The 23,300-nt window shown below is 37.3% G+C and overlaps 1 protein-coding gene across 1 annotated transcript in view; it reads right to left on the bottom strand.

Moving 5' to 3' along the window:
• Positions 1–23,300, bottom strand: part of LOC128855855 (putative mediator of RNA polymerase II transcription subunit 12) — a 104,251-nt gene that overhangs the window by 55,309 nt on the left and 25,642 nt on the right. The window contains exons 2-3 of the mRNA XM_054091064.1: positions 14,019–14,457; positions 4,073–4,189 (exon numbers count right to left, since the gene is read on the bottom strand). Coding sequence (XP_053947039.1) covers positions 4,073–4,189; positions 14,019–14,414 — 513 coding nt within the window. The 5' untranslated portion in view covers positions 14,415–14,457. The remainder of the gene's footprint in view (positions 1–4,072; positions 4,190–14,018; positions 14,458–23,300) is intronic.

The following is a 23,300-nucleotide window of genomic DNA, read 5'->3' as shown; positions in this document are numbered from 1 at the left end:
CAAACGACGTTTCAGACAGGGTGACTCGCTGTCGTGTGACTTCTTTAACCTGATGTTGGAGCGAATGGGTCTGGTGGTGAACGAGGACAAAACGAAGTACCTCCTGTCTTCAAACAAACAGTCGGCGCACTCGCGTATCGGCACCCACGTCACTTTTGACAATTATAATTTCGAGGTTGCAAAAGACTTCGTTTATTTAGGAACCAGCATTAACACCGATAACAATGTCAGCCTTGAAATCCAACGAGGAATCACTCTTGCTAAGAAGTGCTACTTTATACTAAGTAGGCAACTGAGCAGTAAAGTCCTCTCTCGGCGAACAAAAGTGACACTCTAAAAGCCTCTCATCATGCCCGTCCTAACGTCTGATGCAGAAGCTTGGACAATGACAACATCCGATGAAGCGACGCTTGGAGTGTTTGAGAGAAAGATTCTGCGGAAGATTTTTGGACCTTTGCACGTTGGCAACGGCGAATATCGCAGGCGATGAAGCGATGATCTGTATGAGCTTTACAACGATATAGACATAGCGCACCGAATAAAGATCCAGCAGCTACGTTGGCTGGGTCATGTCATCCGAATGGATACAAACGCTCCAGTTCTGAAAGTATTCGACGCGGTACCAGTTGGGGGTAGCAGAGGAAGAGGAAGGCCTCCTCTGCGTTGGAAAGATAAGGTGAAGAAGGACTTGGCTTCACTTGGTGTATCCAATTGGCGCCGGTTAGCACGAGAAAGAAACGACTGGCGCGCTTTGTTAAATTCGGCCAAAATCGCGTAAGCGGTTATCGCGCCAATTAAGAAGAAGAAGAAATTTGGGGTTATTTGGTTTTGTTTTCTTTGTTTCCTTGTTCACTCTTCTCGGTAACATAGATAGGGTCTCGACAAGACTTGTCTTACTTTGGTTTCGTTAATTTTATTTTTTTCTTAAAATCAGTTCTTTTTACAATATTCAGACATGCACTTGCATAGGCCGGTACAACTTCAACGGTCAATAGCGACACCGATTTATTGAGAAATTTTATTGCTGGAAATTTATTTGTCGGAATGAAAAATTATAAATAAAAGAATAAAAGGCTTCAAATCTATCCAGGCGCTTGGTTCTAATTCTATTACCAAACGGAATTGTCAACTCTCAGAATTCTCAGCCTGTTTGTCAGTTCAAAGTATGTGGTTTGTGTAACAATCCCAGCAGCATGTATAAGTATTAGGCCGGGTCGATTTGTGGGGAGGCAAAAAATCGCCCATTGCTCTGTGAAAATTATATTCTATGGATCAAAATAAGAAACTTTGCCGAAGGAACCATACCTCTAAAACGAGTTCTGATGTCCCCCAATTTGGGTCGAACTTTTTAGTTTCTTTTCCATAACTCACTTAAATTAATTTTTTCATTTACATATGTTCTGACTAAATAAATTCCTTAAGAGAAAAAATAGATATTATTATAAATAAATAAAAATAAAGAAAAAGCATAGCCATTTAGCTGATTTTTTCTTGTAAAGGCCAAAAATAGTGATATTTTGAAATGGGGGACACCAGAATTCGTTTTAGAGGTATGGTTCCTTCGGCAAAGTTTCTTATTTTGATCCCTAGAATATGATTTCCACAGAGCAATGGGCGATTTTTTTAATACCTTTCGGTAATTCGCTTTTTGTTTGTGGATGGGAAAAAATGAGAGAAGATAAAAGCAAAGTTTGATGCTGTCTATGGATACACTTCGCCATCTATGAGCACAGTTCGATATTGGTTCAACGAATTTAAACGTGGGCGAACATCCGTTTTTGATGAGAAGCGACCAGGACACCCGGCAGACGTGGCTAACGAAGAAATCATTCAAAAAGTCCACGACATGGTTCTCGCTGATCGACGAACGAAAGTGCGCGAAGGCCAACAGAGGCCACAGGTGTACCGACCGGAATGGCAATTAATATTTTACATGACAAGTTGGCGATGAAAGCATTGTCGGCCCGATGGGTGTCGCGATTGCTCACGGTGGACAACAAGCGGATGCGACTGTTGACGTCGAAGCAGTGTTTGGAGCAAATTAAGCGAGTTCTGAAGGAGTTTTTGCGTCAAGTTGACATCGTTGATGAAACTCGGATTCATCATTACACACCAGAAACTAAGCAACAATGAAAATACTGGATTTCTCCCAGAGAATCTACTCCAAAGTAGGCGAAGACAGTCCTATTGGACGGAAAGGTCATGGCGACGATTGTTTGGTATGCGAACGGCGTCAGCCTCATGGAGTTTTTAGAACAACAAAGAACGATTACTGGACAATACTACAGTGAGTTATTGGACCGGCTCCACAAAAAATTGAAGAAGACACGACCGCATTTAGCGAAAAAGAAGGTGCTGTTTCACCACGATAACGCTCCAGCTCATTCAGCCGGAGTTGTCGTCACCAAACTGCATGAATTGCGTTATGAATTGCTGCCGCACCTTCCAACGGGTCAGACAGTCAATAAATAATATTATTTATCCGTTTTAAGACGTTTGAGAGATGATGTACGTCGCAAATGGCCAGAAATGTGGGCCAACAATTCTGCGATTTTGCATGAATTAAATACCATCCTGCAAGCACCGTATTCACCTGATATAGCCCCGTGTGACTTCTTTTTGTTTCCCAAGTTGAAGTTACCACTTCCTGGAAGGAGATTTCAGTTGATATAGGAAATCAAAGAGAATGCGATGAAGGAGCTGAAGGCCATCCCTTCGTCGGCCTATCAGGCCTGCATGGAAGACTGGGTTAAACGTTGGCACATGTGAGTTACTTCAGACGGGTCATATTTTTAAACGGATAAAATAAATTTGCCTGAAATTTAACTCTGTTTTGTTTTATTTAAACATTCCCGATACCTTCTGATCATAGGGTATTTTGGAATAATACATTTTTTTTACTTTCTTGCTAGATATTCAAATAAAGTCACTACTCCAACTTACTTTCATATCAATAGTGGGCCTCTATGAAGCTCCGCCGTTTATTAAGCAGCGATGTAAGCAAACAAATCGAAAGCGCAGTGGCCTCGCATTGCAGTTAGCAAATTGATTGGACAAATCGTGTTAGAATTTTTGTGTTTGTGTACGCATATGTTTGTCCATATGTGTGCTTGCTGCAAGTGTTTGCGCAGCATTGTGCCAGTTGTGAAAGCATCCAAATGCACAGGCCAGTGCATAGCTAAGCAAACAGTTGCGCGGAAAACAGTGCACGCAAAAAGTTTGCAACTTTTGCAAAGTCAAACTTAATTTAGGTATATGCGCTTGTTAGTTACCCACTCACTCGCTCACTAGTACACACGAGTTTTGTTGCAGTTGCTCATATTTACTTAGTGCAGGTGCGCCGAATTGCCGCTTTTTTTCTACTTTTTTTTGCATTTTTTTTTTTGCATTATTTTTTGCATTTTTTTTTATGCGCATAAATAAAATTTCAGTTGCGTACTTAGATTTGTTTTTCCACGTTTTTTATGCTTTTCGAATTTTGGTTTCTTTTTGAAGTTTGCTGCAAAAACAAACAGTGGCAATTGCAGTGCGCAGCGGCAAAAGTAAATAGAAAGTTTACACTCATACGCCGCGGCTGTGATTAGCAATTTCAATTGCAACCCTGCACAAATACACACGCCAACATCCACAAACATAAATGCGCATACTTGTACGACTTCCTGACCGATTGTTCGGACGACGTACTCGTAGTTGACTGCTTGACTGCTACGCCCCGCCTCAGCACGTTTCGCTGCCAAACGGCTTAACAACCTAAATTGGCTGGCACACACACACGCACACACGTACACGCATGCACTTTCACATAAACATGCACTTTGCCGTTATCATTGCCTAACTATGCATGTAAAGCACACAAATATATATATCACGCATACACACATACATGCACACGCTACACACACATATTAGCTACATTGGCTGCGTGTAAATATGCATGAGCCCAATGCTCTGCTATATGTTAGTCTTGCTCTGCAAGCAAGCAAGCAAGCAGACGGACGAACTTCACTGTGCAGCCGCCTCGACTGCCATCGAAGTACTGACAACTCATCGATATGCAACGCATGCAACTTACCTCAAGGCAAACAGGACACTCCAATAATTGGGCAATGTGTTGCAGGCATGTGGCGAACTTTTGCAATGACTGCTGATTAATGCTGGAATGCTGCTGATGCTGATGCTGATGCGTACGCTGTCGGAAGTTGCAAAGTTGCAATGGCCGCATGAAAATAGAATAGAAAAGTAAATTTGAAAAAATTAAAAGTTGCTAAATAAATTACGTCAATTAGAGAGCTAGAAAAGGGAACTTAAGCGAGTATAAAGTAAAGCAAGCAGGCATACCAACATTGACTAGGAGTACAAAAAAAAAAATCTGTGAAAAATATTCAAACATTTTGATAATTTTTCGCGGTATTTGAATTAAAAATAGAATTTAAAAAAAAACGACTAGTAAAGGTTCAAAAATTTTGAGATTTAATTCAAATGTTGCGGGGAATAAGAAACATTTGGGTTTTACATATTTTAAGATATTTGCTGATTAGAAATAAATTCGAATATATGGCCAACTTCTAGAGAACCAACTGTTCGCATTTAAAAATAAAGCGAAAATTTTATGGAACCCCATTAAGAAACTTCAAGAGATTACTAGATATAATATCAACTACTAAAGAAACAAATAATAAAAAAAATTTCCGGGGAAATGTTTTCTCAAATGACAAAAAAAAATCCCAAAAATTGTTTACAAATGTAAAAAATAAAAATTAAAAAAAACACAATTTTTTTGTTAAACTGTATTTTATTTAAAAGAAAATTAAAAAAAAAACATAAAAATAAATGTTAGGTTAGGTTAGGTTAGCCTGGTTGGCATTAAGCAACGCATAGACCTTTTGGTCCCTAGCGATACTAGATGCAGACCGACCTCTATGAATACTGAAAGTAGACATTCGCGGGACTAAAATTTCGCACTACTTATTTTTTTCATGAGTTGGCAGCACTGTTAATAATATCTGGGCCAACTTTCATGTGAATGTTAATCAGTAATATATTTACGCTTGTGTTTACCAAACGACCAAGAGTGCATTTTTCGATTTTTACAATGTCTGATTTGATTGAGCAGAGAAGTGCCATTCAATTTTGTTTGCGGAATGAAATTTTGGCTGCGGAAATGCTTAGCATGTTGCAGAAGGCATTTGGTGATTCGACCATGTCGCGGAAAAATGTTTATAAGTGGTACAAAGACTTCAAAGAGGGTCGAGAACGTGTTGATGACTTGGAGCGATCCGGACGACCATCGACGTCAACAGATGACCAACACGTCAATAAAGTGGAGGAGTTAGTGCTCAAAAATCGTCGGTTGACTGTTAAAGACCTTACTGATATGATCGGAATATCAGAAGGATCTGTGAAAACCATTTTGACCATTTGGGCCTACGAAAAGTCAAATCTCGTTTGGTACCGAAAACTCTCAATTTCTTGGAAAAAAGTCGTCGCGTTGATGTGTGTGAAACAATGCTTTCAGACTATCAGGACAAGCTCAAATGCATAATTACGGGAGATGAGACTTGAATTTATGCTTACGACCCTGAAACAACCAACCAATCAAGCGAATATCATGCTAAAGGCGAGGCCAGACCGAAAAGAGCACGTCAAAGTCGTTCAAAAATAAAGGTCATGATGACAGTTTTTTTCGATTTTCGTGCTGTGGTGCACTATGAATTCCTTCCACCTGGCCAAACTGTTAATAAGGAATATTATTTGAGCGTTATGTCTTGTTTACGTGAAGCAATTCGTCTAAAAAGACCAGAATTATGGGCCAACAACTCTTGGTTTTTGCATCACGATAATGCATCGTCTCAGACTGCACTCGTTCTTCGTGACCATTTCGCCAAAAATTCCACGCATATCGTTCCGCAACCACCGTATTCGCCTGATTTGGCTCCGTGTGACCTCTGGCTATTCACAACACTCAAGAGAATACTCCGGGGAATGCGTTTCGAGTCGATTGAGGAAATAAAAGCTGAATCGAAGAAGGTGCTGATGGCTATACCGGAAGTGGACTATTTGGCATATTTCGGGGATAGGAAAAATCGTTGGCCTAAGTGTATTTCATCGAGAGGGGATTATTTTGAAGGGGATGAAATGGATTTACAAGAATAAATAAAGATGCTTCATTTTACAACCAAATTCACCTTACCTTTTGCCCACAGTAGTAGGATGTCAGCGCTTTTGGCGAATCTCCACTACTGATGCCACTAGTTTTGGTGTCCCTCTGTCAAAGCTTTTGAGCAGTTCATTTGCTACAAGCAACCATAATAGCGGCGATAGTACCCCACCTTGCGGAGTGCCTCTGCATGCATATTTGGTGACGCTCGTATCGTTCCATTCCGTTCTTATCTTCCTGCTATCTAATAGCTGCCTTGTTAAGAGCCAAATTTTTTCGACTTAAAAAACTGTATATCAAAATTAAAAAAATAATTGAAAACCTCAAAACTTTTAAAAATATTTAAAATTTTACTTTTTATTTCACTTAAGACCGGAATTATTTGACTTTAAAAAACTCTATAGCAAAATTTAAAGAAAAATAGTAAAACTATCTGAAAATTATTACGATTTCTTTTTGTTCAGTTTACTTTTTATTACACTCAAGAGCGAAATTATTTGACTTTATAAAATTGTATCAAAATTAAAAAAAAAAACAATAATAAAAAATATCAAGATTACTAAAATTTTTACAGATTTTTATAGTTTACTTTCAAAAAACTTTATATCAAAATTAAAAACTCTAAATTAATAAAAAAATATTTTCTGTTTACTTTTTAAGAGCGGAATTAATTGTCTCTAAAAAACTCTATAGCAACATTTCAAAAAATAAAAAAAAAAAATTAAAAAATTGTGAATTATTAAAAACTTAAAAAATTTAGAAAAATTTAAGGCCTTTGTCCAAAATACTAAGATTACTTGAGTTGAAATCGCTAACTTACAAAAATTGTGTGGATTGCGGTACACATATTTTTCTTCAAATTTCCAAAAACAAAACTTTTGAGAAAAAAAGAATTTTTTCAATGTTAAAAAGAGCGGAATAATTTGATTTCAAAAACTCTATATCAAAATTTTCGGACAAAATTTTCAGAATTATAAAAATTTGTTTTTAAATTTTTTTAGTTTACTCTTTATTCCACTTAAAAGTGGGAATATTTGACTGCATAAAAATCTGTATCAAAATTAAAAGAAAAAAAATTCAAAACTAAAAAAAAGTTTTTTAATTTTTTCAGTTCATGTTTTATTGCACTTAAGAGCGTTTATTTGACTTTAAAAAACTCTATTATAAAACTTAAAAAAAAAATTATAAAAAATCTCAAAATTATTGCACTGCAGAGTGGAATTATTTGGATTTAAAAAACTCTATTATAAAACTTGAAAAAAAATATATATAAAAAATCTCAAAATTATTAAAATTTCTTTTAAATTTTAGATCACTTTTTTTCACTCCAGAGTGGAATTATTTGACTTTAAAAAACTCTATAACAAAATTAAAAAAAATTTATAAAAAATCTCTAAATTATTTAAATTTTTTTTACATTTTTAGTTCACTTTTTCTGCACTTCAGAATGGAATTATTTGGTTTTAAAAAACTCTATTATAAAACTAAAAAAAAAAAATTGTAAAAAATCTCAAAATTATTAAAATGTTTTTTTAAATTTTAGTTCACTTTTTTTGCACTTTTCAAAGCAAAAAAAAAATTTTATAAATTTAAAATTTTAAATTCAAATTTGAATAAATTTTTTTTTTTTTAATTTTTTCAGGTTACTTGTTAATACAGCTAAGTCTACAATTAAGCCCATTTTCCTACAAATTTAATACCATGAACAAAATACTTAAATCAGTTTAAATGGAATCACTCCATTACAAACATTGTACGGGTTGAGGCGAACAGACCCAATTGAGGCAACTATTTCAAATCGTATTTGAGCTAAGCTCAAACTCTGTGAAGTCTGTGAAGCCTATGAAGCTTATTTTGACCCACCCATATGAAGTCAACATAAAATATGGGCAAGTCATTTCTCATATAAGAAAAATAATAATCGGCACGTACACTTCTCTTAGGTGTTTGGCCAATGCCCTCCTCCTATTTGTGGCGAGCGTCTTGATGTTCCACAAATGGAGGGACCTACAGTTTCAAGTCGACTCCGAACGACAGATATTTTTTTTTATGAAGAGCTTTTTCATGGCAGAGATTCACTCAGAGGTTTGGCTATCGAGGGGCGACCTCTATTAGAAACAACTTTTCTATCATTTTGCTGTTTCATGCACGGGGATTCAAACCTATGCACTCTCGAATGGTAGTGCGAGCCAACTCATTCGGCTGCGGCGGTCGACATTTCTTATGAGTAACTTGAAAAATAGTTTATAAGGTAAGAATATACATCACACATTTTAGAAAATTTAAATACCGCTATATATTTTATTTTCAACCCAAGGATGAAATATACAGTTTGTCAATCAATGATTCCTTTTCTTCCAACTTGGTACCCAGGAGGAACAAAAAATATGAGCTTTGCTGTACCAAGAATATGGAAAAAACCTACTAATTCCACCAACGATTGCTATTTTTGTGTAGTTGGTCCACGTAAGCGTAGCGCCCAAATCTACCATCAGTGTCTGCTCTTGTTCCTCACAATGAAAATTTTCGTATACCTTCTAGTCCAAACACTCTACGCACAACAGCAGCAACTGCTATCTCAAATATCTAGTAGCAGTAATGAAGACAGCGAGTACGTGATCCTATCACAGTCTGTTGAGCCACATATCTCTAATTCAGAGAAGTTCAATGACTTAGTAAGGGTCTTAAACCTACTTAAACATAGCCCGCCTTCTTCATGAAATTGGGAGTACCAAGGTCTTTCGAACCTTAAGCGGAGCCATGGCGTCCATTTGCGCGAATTACAAACCACACTTAACTTCATGAAATGCATGTGAATGCAAAAAAAACACGACTGTGACAATATCTCTCTCTATCAATTGGTTTATTATATTTTACTGAAAATGCCAAACCCTCTGAATCGGAAGCTCTCGCCGTAAATGTGCAATATTATTATATTAACTGGCTACTGCCTAGCGTTGCCTACACTAACCTGCATTGCTGTTGCGTTCAATGAAATAGCTGGCTGCAGCATTTGACAGCTTGAAAATTGATTGAAATTGATATGCGTTCATGCGCCTGTTTATAGGCTACACGCACTAACACGACTACTTGAAAGCTGCTCTAGAGCATAGCTATGTGCGCTGGAGAAGTGAATGCGTAAGCGTATGCGTGTAATTCGGTAGGCGGTGTACGCTTGCATATTTCGGTCAATTAAATTGTAATCCACCGTAATGGTAGTCAATACTTTGTTAGTGCTTAGATAATTCAATAAAATTGTTTGGCTGCCGCACCATGGATCTACCTCCATATACCGCAGGGGGGAGGGTGGAGCAGCGATGGGTATGCGTTTACGTGGCAACCAGTGGATTTATGGATGTGTGCCTTTGGCATATTCACATAATTAAATTAATATTTAGGTAATGCTAATGTTCGTTGCAAGTCCACTATGGCAGCATTGATATCCTCTTTAAGCCTAATTTGCTTAATTAAATGAAATCGTTTGTTCGTAACTTTAAAGTGGCAAGCATTCGTTTATTATTTTTGTTGTTGCTACTCAGATCCAAGCGTTCGGTGAAATAATTAAAGAGATAATTAAATGTGTAGATTGCATTAAAAACGGGAGACTTCAATATTTTGATCAGTTCTGAATTCTTTTAATTTTGTTTTTCTAATTTTCATATAAAAAGAGGTTGTCTGTAAAGTCGGTTTGCTGACGATAGTTGAACGTGACAACGTCATAAGAAAATACTGATAGAATGGTTGCATTTTTCAAAAGAAAATTTTAATTTTATTTTTTTGATAGATGTTTTGTATGGATATAGAGAAGGAGGTAAATGGAATCGCAATGGATTGATCAAGTCACATTTACACAAACGTGAAAAATGACGAAACACTTATCAAATTCATGAAAGATATGTTCAATTTCGATTGTGCATCAGACGTTAATAAGGCAACAACACTAAGAGGCACCATCATCGATTTGCCTTTTTCAATACTCATTGCACTCGAAACACTCCCTTTCATTTCCTACTTTCCTTATCATTTCATATCGTAGAGAATAGATTCGTACATTTGATATGTCCATATGATTTGTATGTATCTTTACATATAGATTTGTTCTTTTTATTTGAAAATTGCACGAAATTGTATATATGCATGTTTATATGTACATATGTACATATTGGCAGAGGACATATGTATGTATATTAGACTATGAAAATTACACCAAAGTATTTGTATGTATGTATGCATGTTTATATACATACATATGTATATAGACACATCATTGTTATGTATATAAACATAATAACGCACACAAAACATAACAAAACATAACATAACATAACTTAACATAACATAACATAACATAACATAACATAACATAACATAACATAACATAACATAACATAACATAACATAACATAACATAACATAACATAACATAACATAACATAACATAACATAACATAACATAACATAACATAACATAACATAACATAACATAACATAACATAACATAACATAACATAACATAACATAACATAACATAGCATAACATAACATAACATAACATAACATAACATAACATAACATAACATAACATAACATAACATAACATGCAGTTCAAGCACGACGTTATCACGTCAAAAGCTCCTCATAAAAAATCTTCTGTCGTTCAGAGTCCTCCATTTGGGGAACAACACCAAGACGAACGCCATTAATAAGAAGAGGAGCTCGGCCAAACACTGAGCAGAAGTGTGCGCTCAAATTATTTATTTATTTTATTTATATATTTAATTTTTTTATTTTACCTTTTTTAAATTTTCATGAATTTTTTATGAAATTTATTTTTCACTCTACAACAAATATCATATGAATCAAAACTCCCAACTAGGTACAGAATTTATAAAAATTCGACGAATTTCCACCATAATTTAAAAATTTCTAAAAATTCGAATTTCTAAAAACAATTTGGGTACACAGTTTTATAGCCCACTAAATTTTAATACAACAAAACGCAAGTTTTAAGTCGCTCCAAATTCTAGATAATTTTTTATCACTATTTTTCCTGATGGAGTATTTTTGCCATATGAAGCATAGTACAGGTACAGGTGGGCCAACCTGCGGTTCGGGAGCCATATACCGTTCTTGCAAAGGTTATTGGTGTCTCTCGATAAATGCACCCAATTTTTCTTCTCATTTTCTCTTGAATTTTTTCTGAATCCAGTTGAAATTAAGATATTCCAATATAGTTAAGGGCTCAAAACGCATCTGTAGAATTAGAATCAATAGAGTTGAAATATAAGTCGACGTTGATTGAAGAATTTTGGAAGTTCGTACCAGAATCGAAGTATCGTGAATTAAGAAAGGCTGCTTGTCGAATTATTTTAACATTCGGATCAACGTGCGTATATGAATCATTTAAACGCACTTTCAAATTCGTGAAACCGAAACACCGATCAATATTAACCAACCAGCATCTCAAAGAATTAATGTTTAATTTTAATTTAATTTTTAATATTTAAATTCAATACAAAATGCTTACTTTTATTTATATAATTTTAATAAATATATTTTCTGCATATAAATTTTTTGCATACCGTATTCAATTGGGGCTCGCGAAAAAATTTAAAATGTTGAAAAATACCGCGGACTCTCTGGTACAACTTAGTACAGTTTTACTCATGTGAAATGACTGTCAAAATCCAAAAAGATTGCTTTGCCATGAAATATGCATGAAATTTAGGATGTAAGTCACGGCATCTTAGTATACGCCATGAAAACACCGTGCAATATGGCAGCAACAAGATGCCAGCAACATTTTGGGAAATAAATTTTTACGCGGATGGATCCAAGCTAGAAAATAATGTAGGCCAAAATATTAGGACCAGAATTATCTATCCGACTTCTAGACTGCTGTAGCGTCTACCAAGCAGAAATCTTAGCCATAAAGGCTGCTCAGGAATGCCTGGCAGCTCGAAATGATCTTAGCACCGTCTTCAATATCAGTCGTATATGGGTTCCGGCACATAGAGATATTGCAGGAAGTTGCAAGGCCAGAAAGGGTGTTAATCTTCCACTGCTTGATAACATAGAAGAGAATTTTTATGGAAACTTGCAAATTAAGAATAAAAATAATATCCTCCATGAGGCCAATAAGTCATGGAGAGAAGAATATACTTGTGTTAAAACGAGACTAATTTGGCCGCATATAGATAAGAAAAGGTCAGGAGAATTCCTCAGCTTCTCAAGAAAGAACATCTTGAAGGTCGTGGCTTGTGACACCAATCATTGGCTGTTAGGTAGGCCCTCTTGTAGGTTAGGAGTATTATCTCATGAATACTACAGAAGTTGTAGAGACGAAGAAGAGGAAGAGGAGGAAGAGGAAGAAACAGTACAACACTTTTTCTGTAACTATCCAGCCTTAGCTAGGAGTAGAGGGAAGTTGTTAGAAAAACACTCTTTCGACTCTCTTACGGAACTAACGGGTGTTGGGATAAACCCATCCTACGTTTCATAAACGCGCCTAAATGGTTCCATGACATGAATGGACATGAAACACAGAGGTTCCCGTGTTACACACTGGTACCACAACGGACCTGTAAAGTCTAAATGAGTTGGCTATTCTAAACCGACTGCCACAGAAACCTTACCTAACCTACCCTATATTTTTATGGTCAACAACATTTCGGTGGCAGACCATGCGCGTTTCAACAGGACTCGGTACCATCTCACAAAGCTCGAGTAAACCAAGAATGGCTAAAAAGCAACGTTCCGAACTTGGATTATTTTCCCACATTTTTTACTTTGAATTGAATAAAAGTAATTTTCCGAACTAAATTTATGGCCTTTTTAATTGGTTACACTTCGAGTGCCGGACCCTGTATACATTTTTTGATTTAAAACCATATCACGTGGGTGTCCGAGTTCTTTATTCAGCCACTGTACGTCAAACTTGCATTTTATTATCTAGAATTTAATAGACTGTAGAACTATATACCAAGCATTTTTTTAGAGAAATTGTTTAATTTTGGTATAAAACTTGAATTTCATATACCTACATAGTTTTTTCTAGACAGAGAGCTATTGCCACAAAAAAATCGAAATTCGAATACACGTAACCTGCGAAAATCCAAAATTCGCGATACTTTTTTCACACACCTCGTTACTTTATGGACACCAAACTCAGTTGAAGGCATTAGAAAGTACGTAGTTGGTTCTTCTTATGTTTTTTGTTTTTTTTTCAGTTCCCTGTTAATTTTTTTATTTTTTTGAGTTTCCTGTTAATTTTTTTTTAATTTTTTTTTTTGAGTTTCCTGTTAATTATAAATACTGTATTTTGACCTTGAAAGCGACTGCTTTAAACTGTTAAATAATAACTTAAAGGAGCTATTCGAATTGTATGGCAGAAGTTACTGTAAAATCTCCGACTGCATTTATGAAAATTAGCGAAGCGTTTGCTACCGTTGAAGTAACACTATTGACCCACATATGCACACATACACATGCATGTTTGTGTTACAGCAACAGTCGATAGAAAATTTATGTACTCACATACATACATACATACATACATACATACATGCATACACTCAACCACTTATATAACAGCGAAGCGTGGTGATTATATTAATTTGCCAAGATTGCACGAAAGAAGAGTCAAAAAAAAAAATAACAATAAATAACCGAAACTAATGCATCGCGTGACATGCAAAAAGCAGCACGCTCGACACGTACTGCAGATGCAACAACAGTAAATATCATAGTTATGCCAAAAACAAACAAAGTAAAAAACAAAAAACGCTCAGCGCTTCGCTGCACTTAAGAGTACGAGTATGCCACGCTTGATACTCAGAAAACAGTAATCTACTCAACTCACCTTTCTTCGCCCCTCTACCATCGCTGTCTCACTATCACTATTATCCAACGCATTCTCCACCCCATCGCCTCCTTCATCATCAACGTCTTCGCAATCATTTTCGTCGCTGCAACAGCTATCCGGCTCCGTTTCATTGCGCCAAATCACCACCGTCACATCGGTGGCACCACTTTGCCAATGTTCACGTATTTTTGTTGCGATTTCGAAGATTTTCTGTCCCAACACATCGTTGCCATTGAACTCCAATACTGTGTCGCCGACGCGCATGCCGGCGTCCTCTGCACTGGAGCCCTCCTGTATGCCACTCACCCATGGATAGGGATCCCAGGGCGCTCGACTCAGGTGCAGGCCAAGTGTTCCGTTCGGACAGGCGCTTATTTTGCAAATCTTTAACATTTCAAGAGGTTTGGCGTATTCCTACTTGCGGTGGTGATAATAACTGCAATAGAAAGGATAGTATTTAAAAATAGTTTCAGAAAAGATGGACAGTAGAAGCGCAATAAATAGAGTAATACAGGCACAATGTGAGACACAATTTCTCAATATATATGTTACCGTGAATGTCCGAAATTGGAAAATGTCGACTTTCACCGGTGAATGTCAACAGATACCAAATACGTCGGTGAAAGATCGAATATTTGATTACATTGTTGTACATTCGGACCCTCTCCGGTGTGTATCGACAATCTCAGATATGTTCTGGTGAAAGTCCAAAACAGAAGAGCCAAAAAACAAGTGACTGGATTTCTTTCGCCAAATCATTTGTTCTGCTCGGAGTCAGTCAGCTGTATCAGTCCCTAATTTATACTAAATGGATACTGCAGTATATCGTGATCTTTTTCTTGAAAATTTAAATGCATAAATTGCGGGTAAACGAGAAGACAATTATTTTTATTTTTCTCAAGAAAAGTATTATAAAATAGTTTCTGAAGTGGTTTCTGCTAAAATTAAATGCAAGACACCTTTGGATTACAGACGATTAAAACGTCTTGATGTTTTAAAAATTAATGATGATAATAATTGTACCATTAAAACCAGGGGAAACGAACATACAGTATTATGCTACCAATGAAAAATTGTGCAGTATACTATAAAATTCACACCAAAATAGGCCACGGAGGAAGAACAGGTATGCTTAAAGAGTTGCAAGTTAAATACAAAAATATTACATTTGAAGTTGTAATTTTATATTTAAATTTATGCAAACAGTGTCAAATGAAACACAGTGCACCTAAGAGAGGTATTGTTGTGGAGCCAATTGTTAGTTCTGAATTAAACTCAAGATGTCGAGATAGATCTGCAGTCAAAGAGAGATTGATGTACCAGCATTATTCCAAACAGATAATTCGCCGAGAATTTAGTAATCAAGTGATATCCGAAATATACGCTACATATGTGGAAAGATGTTAAAATAGTTCATGAAAAGCCTTGTCACAGTCAAACACAAGGCCCAATTGAAAGGGTCAATCAGGATATACAGAATATGCTAACTGCATGGATGAACGATAACGATACAAATAAATGGTCAGATCCTTTGTACAATTTGCCAAAAACACTACATACCACGAAGGAACGCGCCAAAGTTCTTATGAAGGCATGTTTGGCGTTAAAACCAAAAGAGGCAAAGCATCGTCTTTTTTGCCTGGCGAACAAATCGCAAATATTGAAACTGAAGAACAACTTGAAGAATTTGCCAATACTTCTCAAATCGAAGAACAGCTTGAAGAAACTGTCAATGCTTATAAAAAAAATTGAGCGGTGGTCATACTGAAAACCATATTCCAAAGAAAAAAATATTGAAGAGGACCTACAACCTGCAACGTCTTCACATCAAATTTTGACTGAAAATCACAAGTTGGTTTCTACAAAAAGAGTGGCCGCGAAAGAAAATATACTACTCTAGGCAACAAAAATGTTACGAGCCTCACAAAAACAATTTTCTGCTGTTCAAACTGGTGATAATGTATGAATACAAGTCCCTGATGTCGACCGCGGTTGTACAGATAACCGAAATGTGTTAGCGGTTGTTGTTGGAATAGAAGACTCCGACTTCTATAAACTGGCAAATAAAAATGGTACCGCCAAGCAGCTTCACACACGTAATCAGTTCGTAATTTGTAAAGAAAAGTGACGTTCCATAGATAAGATTTCTTCTCAAGAAATGTTGCTGAGAGAAGCAGCTGCAGCTAATTCCAGAAGCGGGGGACAAGGCTATAGACGCTTTCATTGCAAAAGGAAGTGTTCTACAAATAAATACAGTTGTAAAAGCAAGGGGCTCTTATGCAATTCAAAGTGTGTCATAATAGTTTAAGTTGTTGCAATAAATAAGATTTGAAGCACATAAGTAAGTACTTTTTTTTTTATTACAATACCATTGTTTTCTTTTCTCATGTCGAATGTACCGTGTATTTTAAATTCTTAGTCATTCCTTTCAGGAAGAGAGGCGAAAAAGTTACGCTATCCTTGTGGCGCTTTATAGCGACTGAACTACGGAGAAGAAAATAGAAATCTCCAACATGTTCAACATTCACCATTAGTGCATGGTGAATGTCAACATTTACCGGTATAAGTCAGAAATAAGGGTATTTAGCAAAAATTTCGGACATACACCAAGCGACTATGTGAATGTTGACATTCACCAGTAAAAGTCGACATTCTCCAGATTTCACTGTAACATATGTATACAGTTGCGAACTAGAAATGCGCAGCGCATAAGATGGCTAGGTAATGTGATCCGTATGCCTGTTGTCAGTACCGTGAAGAAAGCCTTGACAGGAAAGCTGATGGCCGTGAAGGCCAAAGGCAGACCGACGAACCGTTGGACAGACACAGTGGAACACGATCTGCAAAAGTTGGGAATACGTAACTACGAAGCAACAGCGTTTTGAAGGAAGCTTTGACGCACCTCGCGTTGTAACGCTATGAAAGAAGAAGAAGAACTGCGTTCTGTTAACCCTAATCTCCTAAAGTGAGCCTTTCAGTCTCACTTTGAAGTTTAAGTATTGATTATTCCCGCACCAAATAATATTTTGATTTGAAATTTTGGGTATTCCTCCAACTGATTATAATTGTTATGACGTATTTAAAATTTTTTGGATGGCGTAAGTATTTTTACCATTTTTTTGCAATCCTACAAGATTGTAACGTAAATTCTAAAGTGAGCCTGAGGGACTCACTCTTCGCACAGTAGGTCTAACATTTTTAAATAACATTAAAAATTGAAATTGTAAAATGAATAAAGCTATAGTAGGCATTTTTGAACAGATGAAGAAGTATACATATTCAAATCCTTTATAGCTTTGCTGATTATGCTCACGTGTATACTTGTAGTCTGTTTTTTCTCATTTGTATAAATACGTTATTATATAACTGTGGCAAAATTTTATTTTACGATGGAACGGTAGAATGATTTGGAGTTGGAGGATATTTTAGAACATTGGGAAGCGGAAGATGAGTCTGATGGTGAAGTCAGTGACAACAATGATGATGATTATAATGATTCCGAAGTGGACCAGATGACTGAAGCGTCTGAAGAAGAAGATGCGATTTCGGATGAAAACGAAAATGCAGATGTGGAAGACAATGAAGCCAACTTCTACGTTGGTAAAGATTCTACTATTTAGAAGAAGTCTCCACAACCTTCATCTAGAATTACATCAATGAATATCCACAAAAGAAAAGTTGCCGCAGTTGTTTCACCTCCAGGTAAGTAATAATTGTACCAGCAGAGCTGAGCACAAAATGGAATTTATTCATACAGGTGCAACTTTATCGTACGTAGTTGATTGCCTCAAGCTCTTCATACACGATGAAGTTTGTGATGAAATTATAAGGTATACGAATGAAGAAGGATCGGCAGTGTACTCAAAATTAGGAAAACTCTTTGCCTTTATAGGACCTTTAAACATAGCTGACCATATGAAATCAAATAATCAAAGCTACAGTGAGTTACATAAGAGCGTGGTCACTGTTAAATAATAACAACAAATGATTTTTCGAAAATTCGTAAATTTATTGATAATTTGGTCGTCAGTACTCAATGCAAATGCCTCAGTAGCAAGTCCAATCACCTGCATTGTCAATTATGGTCTGGCACCGTCGGGGCATACTTTCCACTAGTTTTTCTGCATATTCTACCGGAAAAGACCTCCAAATTTTCCAAATTTGTCGAGAAAATTGTTCTAAATTACATGGCTCTTGTCTGAAAAGCTGCATTTTCATCAGATCCCACACATTTTCTATGGGATTTGCGTCCGGTGACTGAGATGGCCAATCTACAGTGACAACTCCGTTTTACGCCTTCCACTCGCTACACGCTCGACTCCGATGTTTCGGATCGTTGTCCTCTTGAAGGATCCAGCTTTCATTTTTCTTGATATACGACGGGGTGCTTAACAGTCCGTTGAAGCATCCTACTGGTGAAGGTTGTCCAGGCGTATTTGATGCTCGGAAATACCCAGAGGGAGGATTCATCAGAAAAAATTACGTTGCTCCAATCGCGATTCAAATTTTCCTTCGCACATTCCACTTGCTTTTCAATGTGTTTTGCACTCAACATTGGTTTTCCCAAAGTACTGCGATATTTCAGTTTATTGGCAAGCAAGTACCTACGAATCGTTGCGTAAGATATGTCAGCACCTTTTCCTTCAATTTCACAGCAGCACAACGTAAAGTAAAAGTTGGATATTTCGAGAACAATGCGAGAATCTTTTTTTCGTCATTTCTTGCGACTTTGCTTGCACTTCCGACGACCTTTTTATTGCGATTTATCCACTTGCTAACGAACTGCTTCGACTTTCCCATATATTTCGCAGCAGCAGTTTGCGTTAATTTGGGTTCTTTTTCATGCAAACTTAGAAAAATTGCCTCAAAACAGCACTCATTTCGAAAAACCACTCAATTGTAGACTAAATTTGACAGACAGCTGACTTTTTACAAAAAGCATGAAGGACTGAGCTGCCCTCTATGTCATAGAAAAAGAAACAGGACGCTCTGATTTTTATCTACGTGTAACAGTGACCACGCTCTTGTGTAACATACTGTAGAAGTTATCCCGCGGCAAATTGTATGGAATAACGATTTTTAAAGAGACTATGAGCGCTAAACGTTTTGAGAGATTAACTCAGTAAATCTTCGGGTTTCAAAAACATACAACAAACGATTGCTTCTCATGTTCCCAAAGCAAGAAAAGCAGTTGTGAATGTGAATTTGAAAAGGTCGAGCCAAGGAGCCCAGGAGATTTGGTGGCTCCTAAAACATTCAGGCTAAAGAGCCCATTGTATTTAAAGCTCTGGAAAGGGGGTAGATAGTCAAGGAGGGAGGGAGAAAAGTATCAGAGAAAGAGATAGAAAAGAATAAAGACAGAGATAGAGATAGTTAGTCCTGTGAGAATTTTCCAGATTCTTTGGCAAATCTGTAAACATCCTCCAGTTTTAGAGAACGAGTATTACTCATTCTCACGACATCGGAACCCAATACCCGTAGTCGCGCTCTAGCAAAGGCAGGACACTCACAGAGAAAGTGCTCAGTGCTATCCGGCTCCTCCAAGCAGGACAGGCATACCGGGTCCTCGATGATTCCAATGGTGGTCATATGCGGACCCCATGGGTTGTGTCCTGTAATGATGCCGACCATCAACCGAATGTCTTTCCTTCTAAGTTTTAGTGGAAAGTTTGACAGTTTTCTGTTCGGACTTGTCACAAAACACTTTGCAGTTCTGCAGCGTTCTAGACCGGACCATCGCTCTTTATGTAAATTACCTACCTAATCGCTGATCCAATTCTTTATTCCTGCGGGACTGATTCCGATTACTGGCTATGGCACTTGTGGGGGACCGTTGGTCAATTCATAGGGAACTTCGTTTCCTTGAACACCGGAGTGTCCCGGAACCCATATAAGTACAAGTGTTTTGTCTTCCGACAGAATTAAGCTTCTTCTTACATTCTTGAACAATCTTTGAGGTTTGCTTCGCGTTCTCCAGGGCCTTCAATGCAGCCTGACTGTCACTGAAGACTCCAATCTGTTTCCCGCTCCATCTCCTCTCAATTATCCATTCGGCTACTTTTAGGATGGCAAAAACTTCTGTTTGGAAAACGGTTGCCATTCCCCCCATAGCATAGTGATACTTATTACTATCGTTTAAGTACCATCCGGCTCCAGACCCTATTTCAGTCTTGGACCCATCGATAAAGAAAATATCCGTCAAACCTCCCTGAATGCATTCTGGATTGCTCCTTTGCTCACGCAATGGAAATCTGACATCAAATTTCCTTCCAAACGAAACGGTGGGTATCAGGTCATCTTTAGGTGCCAAAAACAGTGGATACTGCTCCGACAGCAACTTAAAGATTTCTCTGTGACCCGAAGTTCCATCTTCGTGCCAGAAACCATATTTATGGAGTCTACACATTGCTTTTATCGCTTCCTGTTGTATCTTAAGATCCAGGGGGGGCAAATCAATCACAGCATTTAGGGCATCACCAGAGGTTGTACTCATGGTACCCGTAATGCATAAACATACACTTCTTTGCAGCCTGTATAGTTCCCGGATTGTGGACTTAACCATGCTCCGTCGCCACCAGACCACAGAGGCGTAAGTGATGATTGGTCTGATAAGTGCTGTGTATATCCATATTACCACAGCAGGTTTCAGACCCCAAGTTTTGCCAAAGGCTCTACGGCATTGCTGAAAAATCTTCAATGCACGATTCACCTTCAGTGAAACGTATGTCTCCTAAGTCAGCTTCTTATCCAAGATTACTCCTAGATATTTAACTTCATTGGAAAGACCAAGTGTCACACCTTTCAGTGTTGGAAGACTGAGTCCATCCAATTTCCGTTTTCTCGTAAACAAGACTATGGTTGTTTTGCTCGGGTTAACGGAAAGACCTTTGTCTCATACACCAGTCATCGATTTTGTCAAGAATCCTCTGCACTTTCGTGCAAAGCCTCCTTAAGGATCCTTAAGAAAAGCAGTAACTTTCATGTCAACTATGCATCATGATAACGTCTTTGAGGGAAAAGGAAAAAAAAAATTCAGAGATCAATAAATTTTATAATAAAACTTAAGCGGCGTAGACACATTTGACCAACTAATTCACGAATATATGATCAAGCGCAAGTGCACTAGCTGGCCTCTTGCTTTTTTATGAATTTAATTGCAATTATTGCTTCCTATATTACATTATTTGGATAAAAACTCCTCCTGAGTAGCACGACAAAAAAAAAAAAAAGATAGTGGTTTTTGCGAGAATTAGGAGAACGCCTTGTGGAGTTACAAATATAGAAAAGACAGTCTGCCAAATATGTGCGAACAGATACATAAGCAGCCATAAAAGCAGTATTACCACCAACTGTTGATTCGCAACCCTGTACTTCTGCCACCCTGAAACGAAAGCGCTGTCATTTTTGTCAGACGAAAATATCTAAAATGCAGAAACAAATTTGTAACAAATGCAAAAAAAATATATGTAACCAGCATTCTACAACTACGAAAATTTGTGAAAAATGTAATAATTTTTTTAATGCTATGTATTTAAAAAATAAAAAAAAAATTAAAGATATATGATTGGAAACGTTTTGGAATTTGGTACTTCATCTGTTAATATAAAATAAATTACCAAAATAATGTTTTTCAGCACTTTTCTCTACATGAGCTTCGGAGTCTCACTTTAGGATCTGTGTAACTTTTTAAAATTAGGAGGTTAGGGTTAAGGATGTTCTTAGGAGGTGTTAAAGCTTAAATGTTTGAATATTGTTTTACAACTCACCAGACGGTGACTTTTCCAATATAAAAAAATTGAAAAATTTTCGTACATTACTCCTGCATCCGTAATGGATTGTCAAGCCAAAATAACCTCAAAACAAGCGAGAACTGCCAGATTGGCTGTCATAGAAAACAGTGTAGTCAATTTAAATTTATCCACCTTTAAAAAAAATCAACCTTGATAAAAACTTTTCATAAGACTAGCAAGTAAGTTTTTGCTGTCACACCCTTTAAAGGCATACGAAGAAATCCCTATGGCCATCCCAACAACCAAGCAAAGATACTATGGCAGCGGTGATAAAATTGTAATTTTCAGTGACACAGTCGATTGTCCAACGACCTGAGTGCACGACACACCAAACCACAACAATAACAAAGCCAAAGTGAACAGCTGCTTCGTTAACGGCGACGACGTACCATCAACTTTGAGCAAAACTGCTTGTCACTTGGCACTCACCGCTCACCACCCCCCGTCTGCTGGTGCGTGTTTGTTGACGTGAATTTAATTGCCGGTTGAATTGGCACAAAGCCTTCACCTACAAAAGTGATACGGACAACAAAGAAAACAAAAACCAAAAACCAAAAAAACAAAAAGTACAACAACAGCACTGTTAACCCTTTTTAAGCAGTGGGTAGCCGCAGAAAAAAAACCCAGTTACAAAAAATTTGCACGTCCCTTGTCATTACAACACACGTGATTACACACCTGCGCACATAACGCACATAACACAACATAGCATAGCATACACACACATACGCACGCGTGCAAGGCCGGTTGTATGCACTTATTCGTATGCAGCAGCAAGCGCGCCCAAATGTTCATTTGTTGTTTGTTATTTGCTCGGTTGGCTGGCTCTAAACGGCAATTGGTGTTGTTTGGCGGTGTGCGGCGTTTGGCGTTGGCCGATCAGCTGCCTAGGAATTGTTATTTTCACCTTGTTGGTTGATGCAAAACTGTTGTTTTGGTTGAAAATCTTTGCAAATGACATCGTTTACAGGGCGATCACGTCGTCACCATCGAAAGTGAAGAGCGCGCGTCCAATGAACGCATTAACGGCTTTAGGCGTTCGGTTGGCGGCATTTGCGGTGATAGCGGAGCCATGCATGGCTTACTTTGTTTAGCTTTGGAATGTTTTAGGTGTGTTGCGGGAAGGAGAGAGGGAAATTAATACGATTTGTTGACCTTGAGATTAATGGGGGCAATGCAAAACGGTCGTTTGGCAGAGGAGTTCACTGAGATTCAATTTTAAGCTTTACGGCGATGGTTGAGGAACTGAAGAGGGACTCATACAAGCTTAAAAAAGCTGAAATGCTTGGCTATGGGAATCTAAAGCCTGATGGCCATTCCAGATGGCAACAACGGAAATGGTAAGGGTCAAGTACAAAGTTTATGTTGTAATCTTCAATCAGCGGTGATGCCTGGATCATGGAGAAGTGATGCATACCCCAACATCTTTCAAAAGTACCACAAGTTTCAATTATTAATTTATTTATTATTTAATTCTTATTGTTTCTTT

The sequence above is a fragment of the Anastrepha ludens genome, chromosome 2 (assembly GCF_028408465.1).
Source record: "Anastrepha ludens isolate Willacy chromosome 2, idAnaLude1.1, whole genome shotgun sequence".
NCBI classification, from domain to species: Eukaryota; Metazoa; Arthropoda; class Insecta; order Diptera; family Tephritidae; genus Anastrepha; species Anastrepha ludens.
Note: the sequence above shows the minus strand (reverse complement) of the source record. Positions and strands in the feature narration are given on the sequence as shown.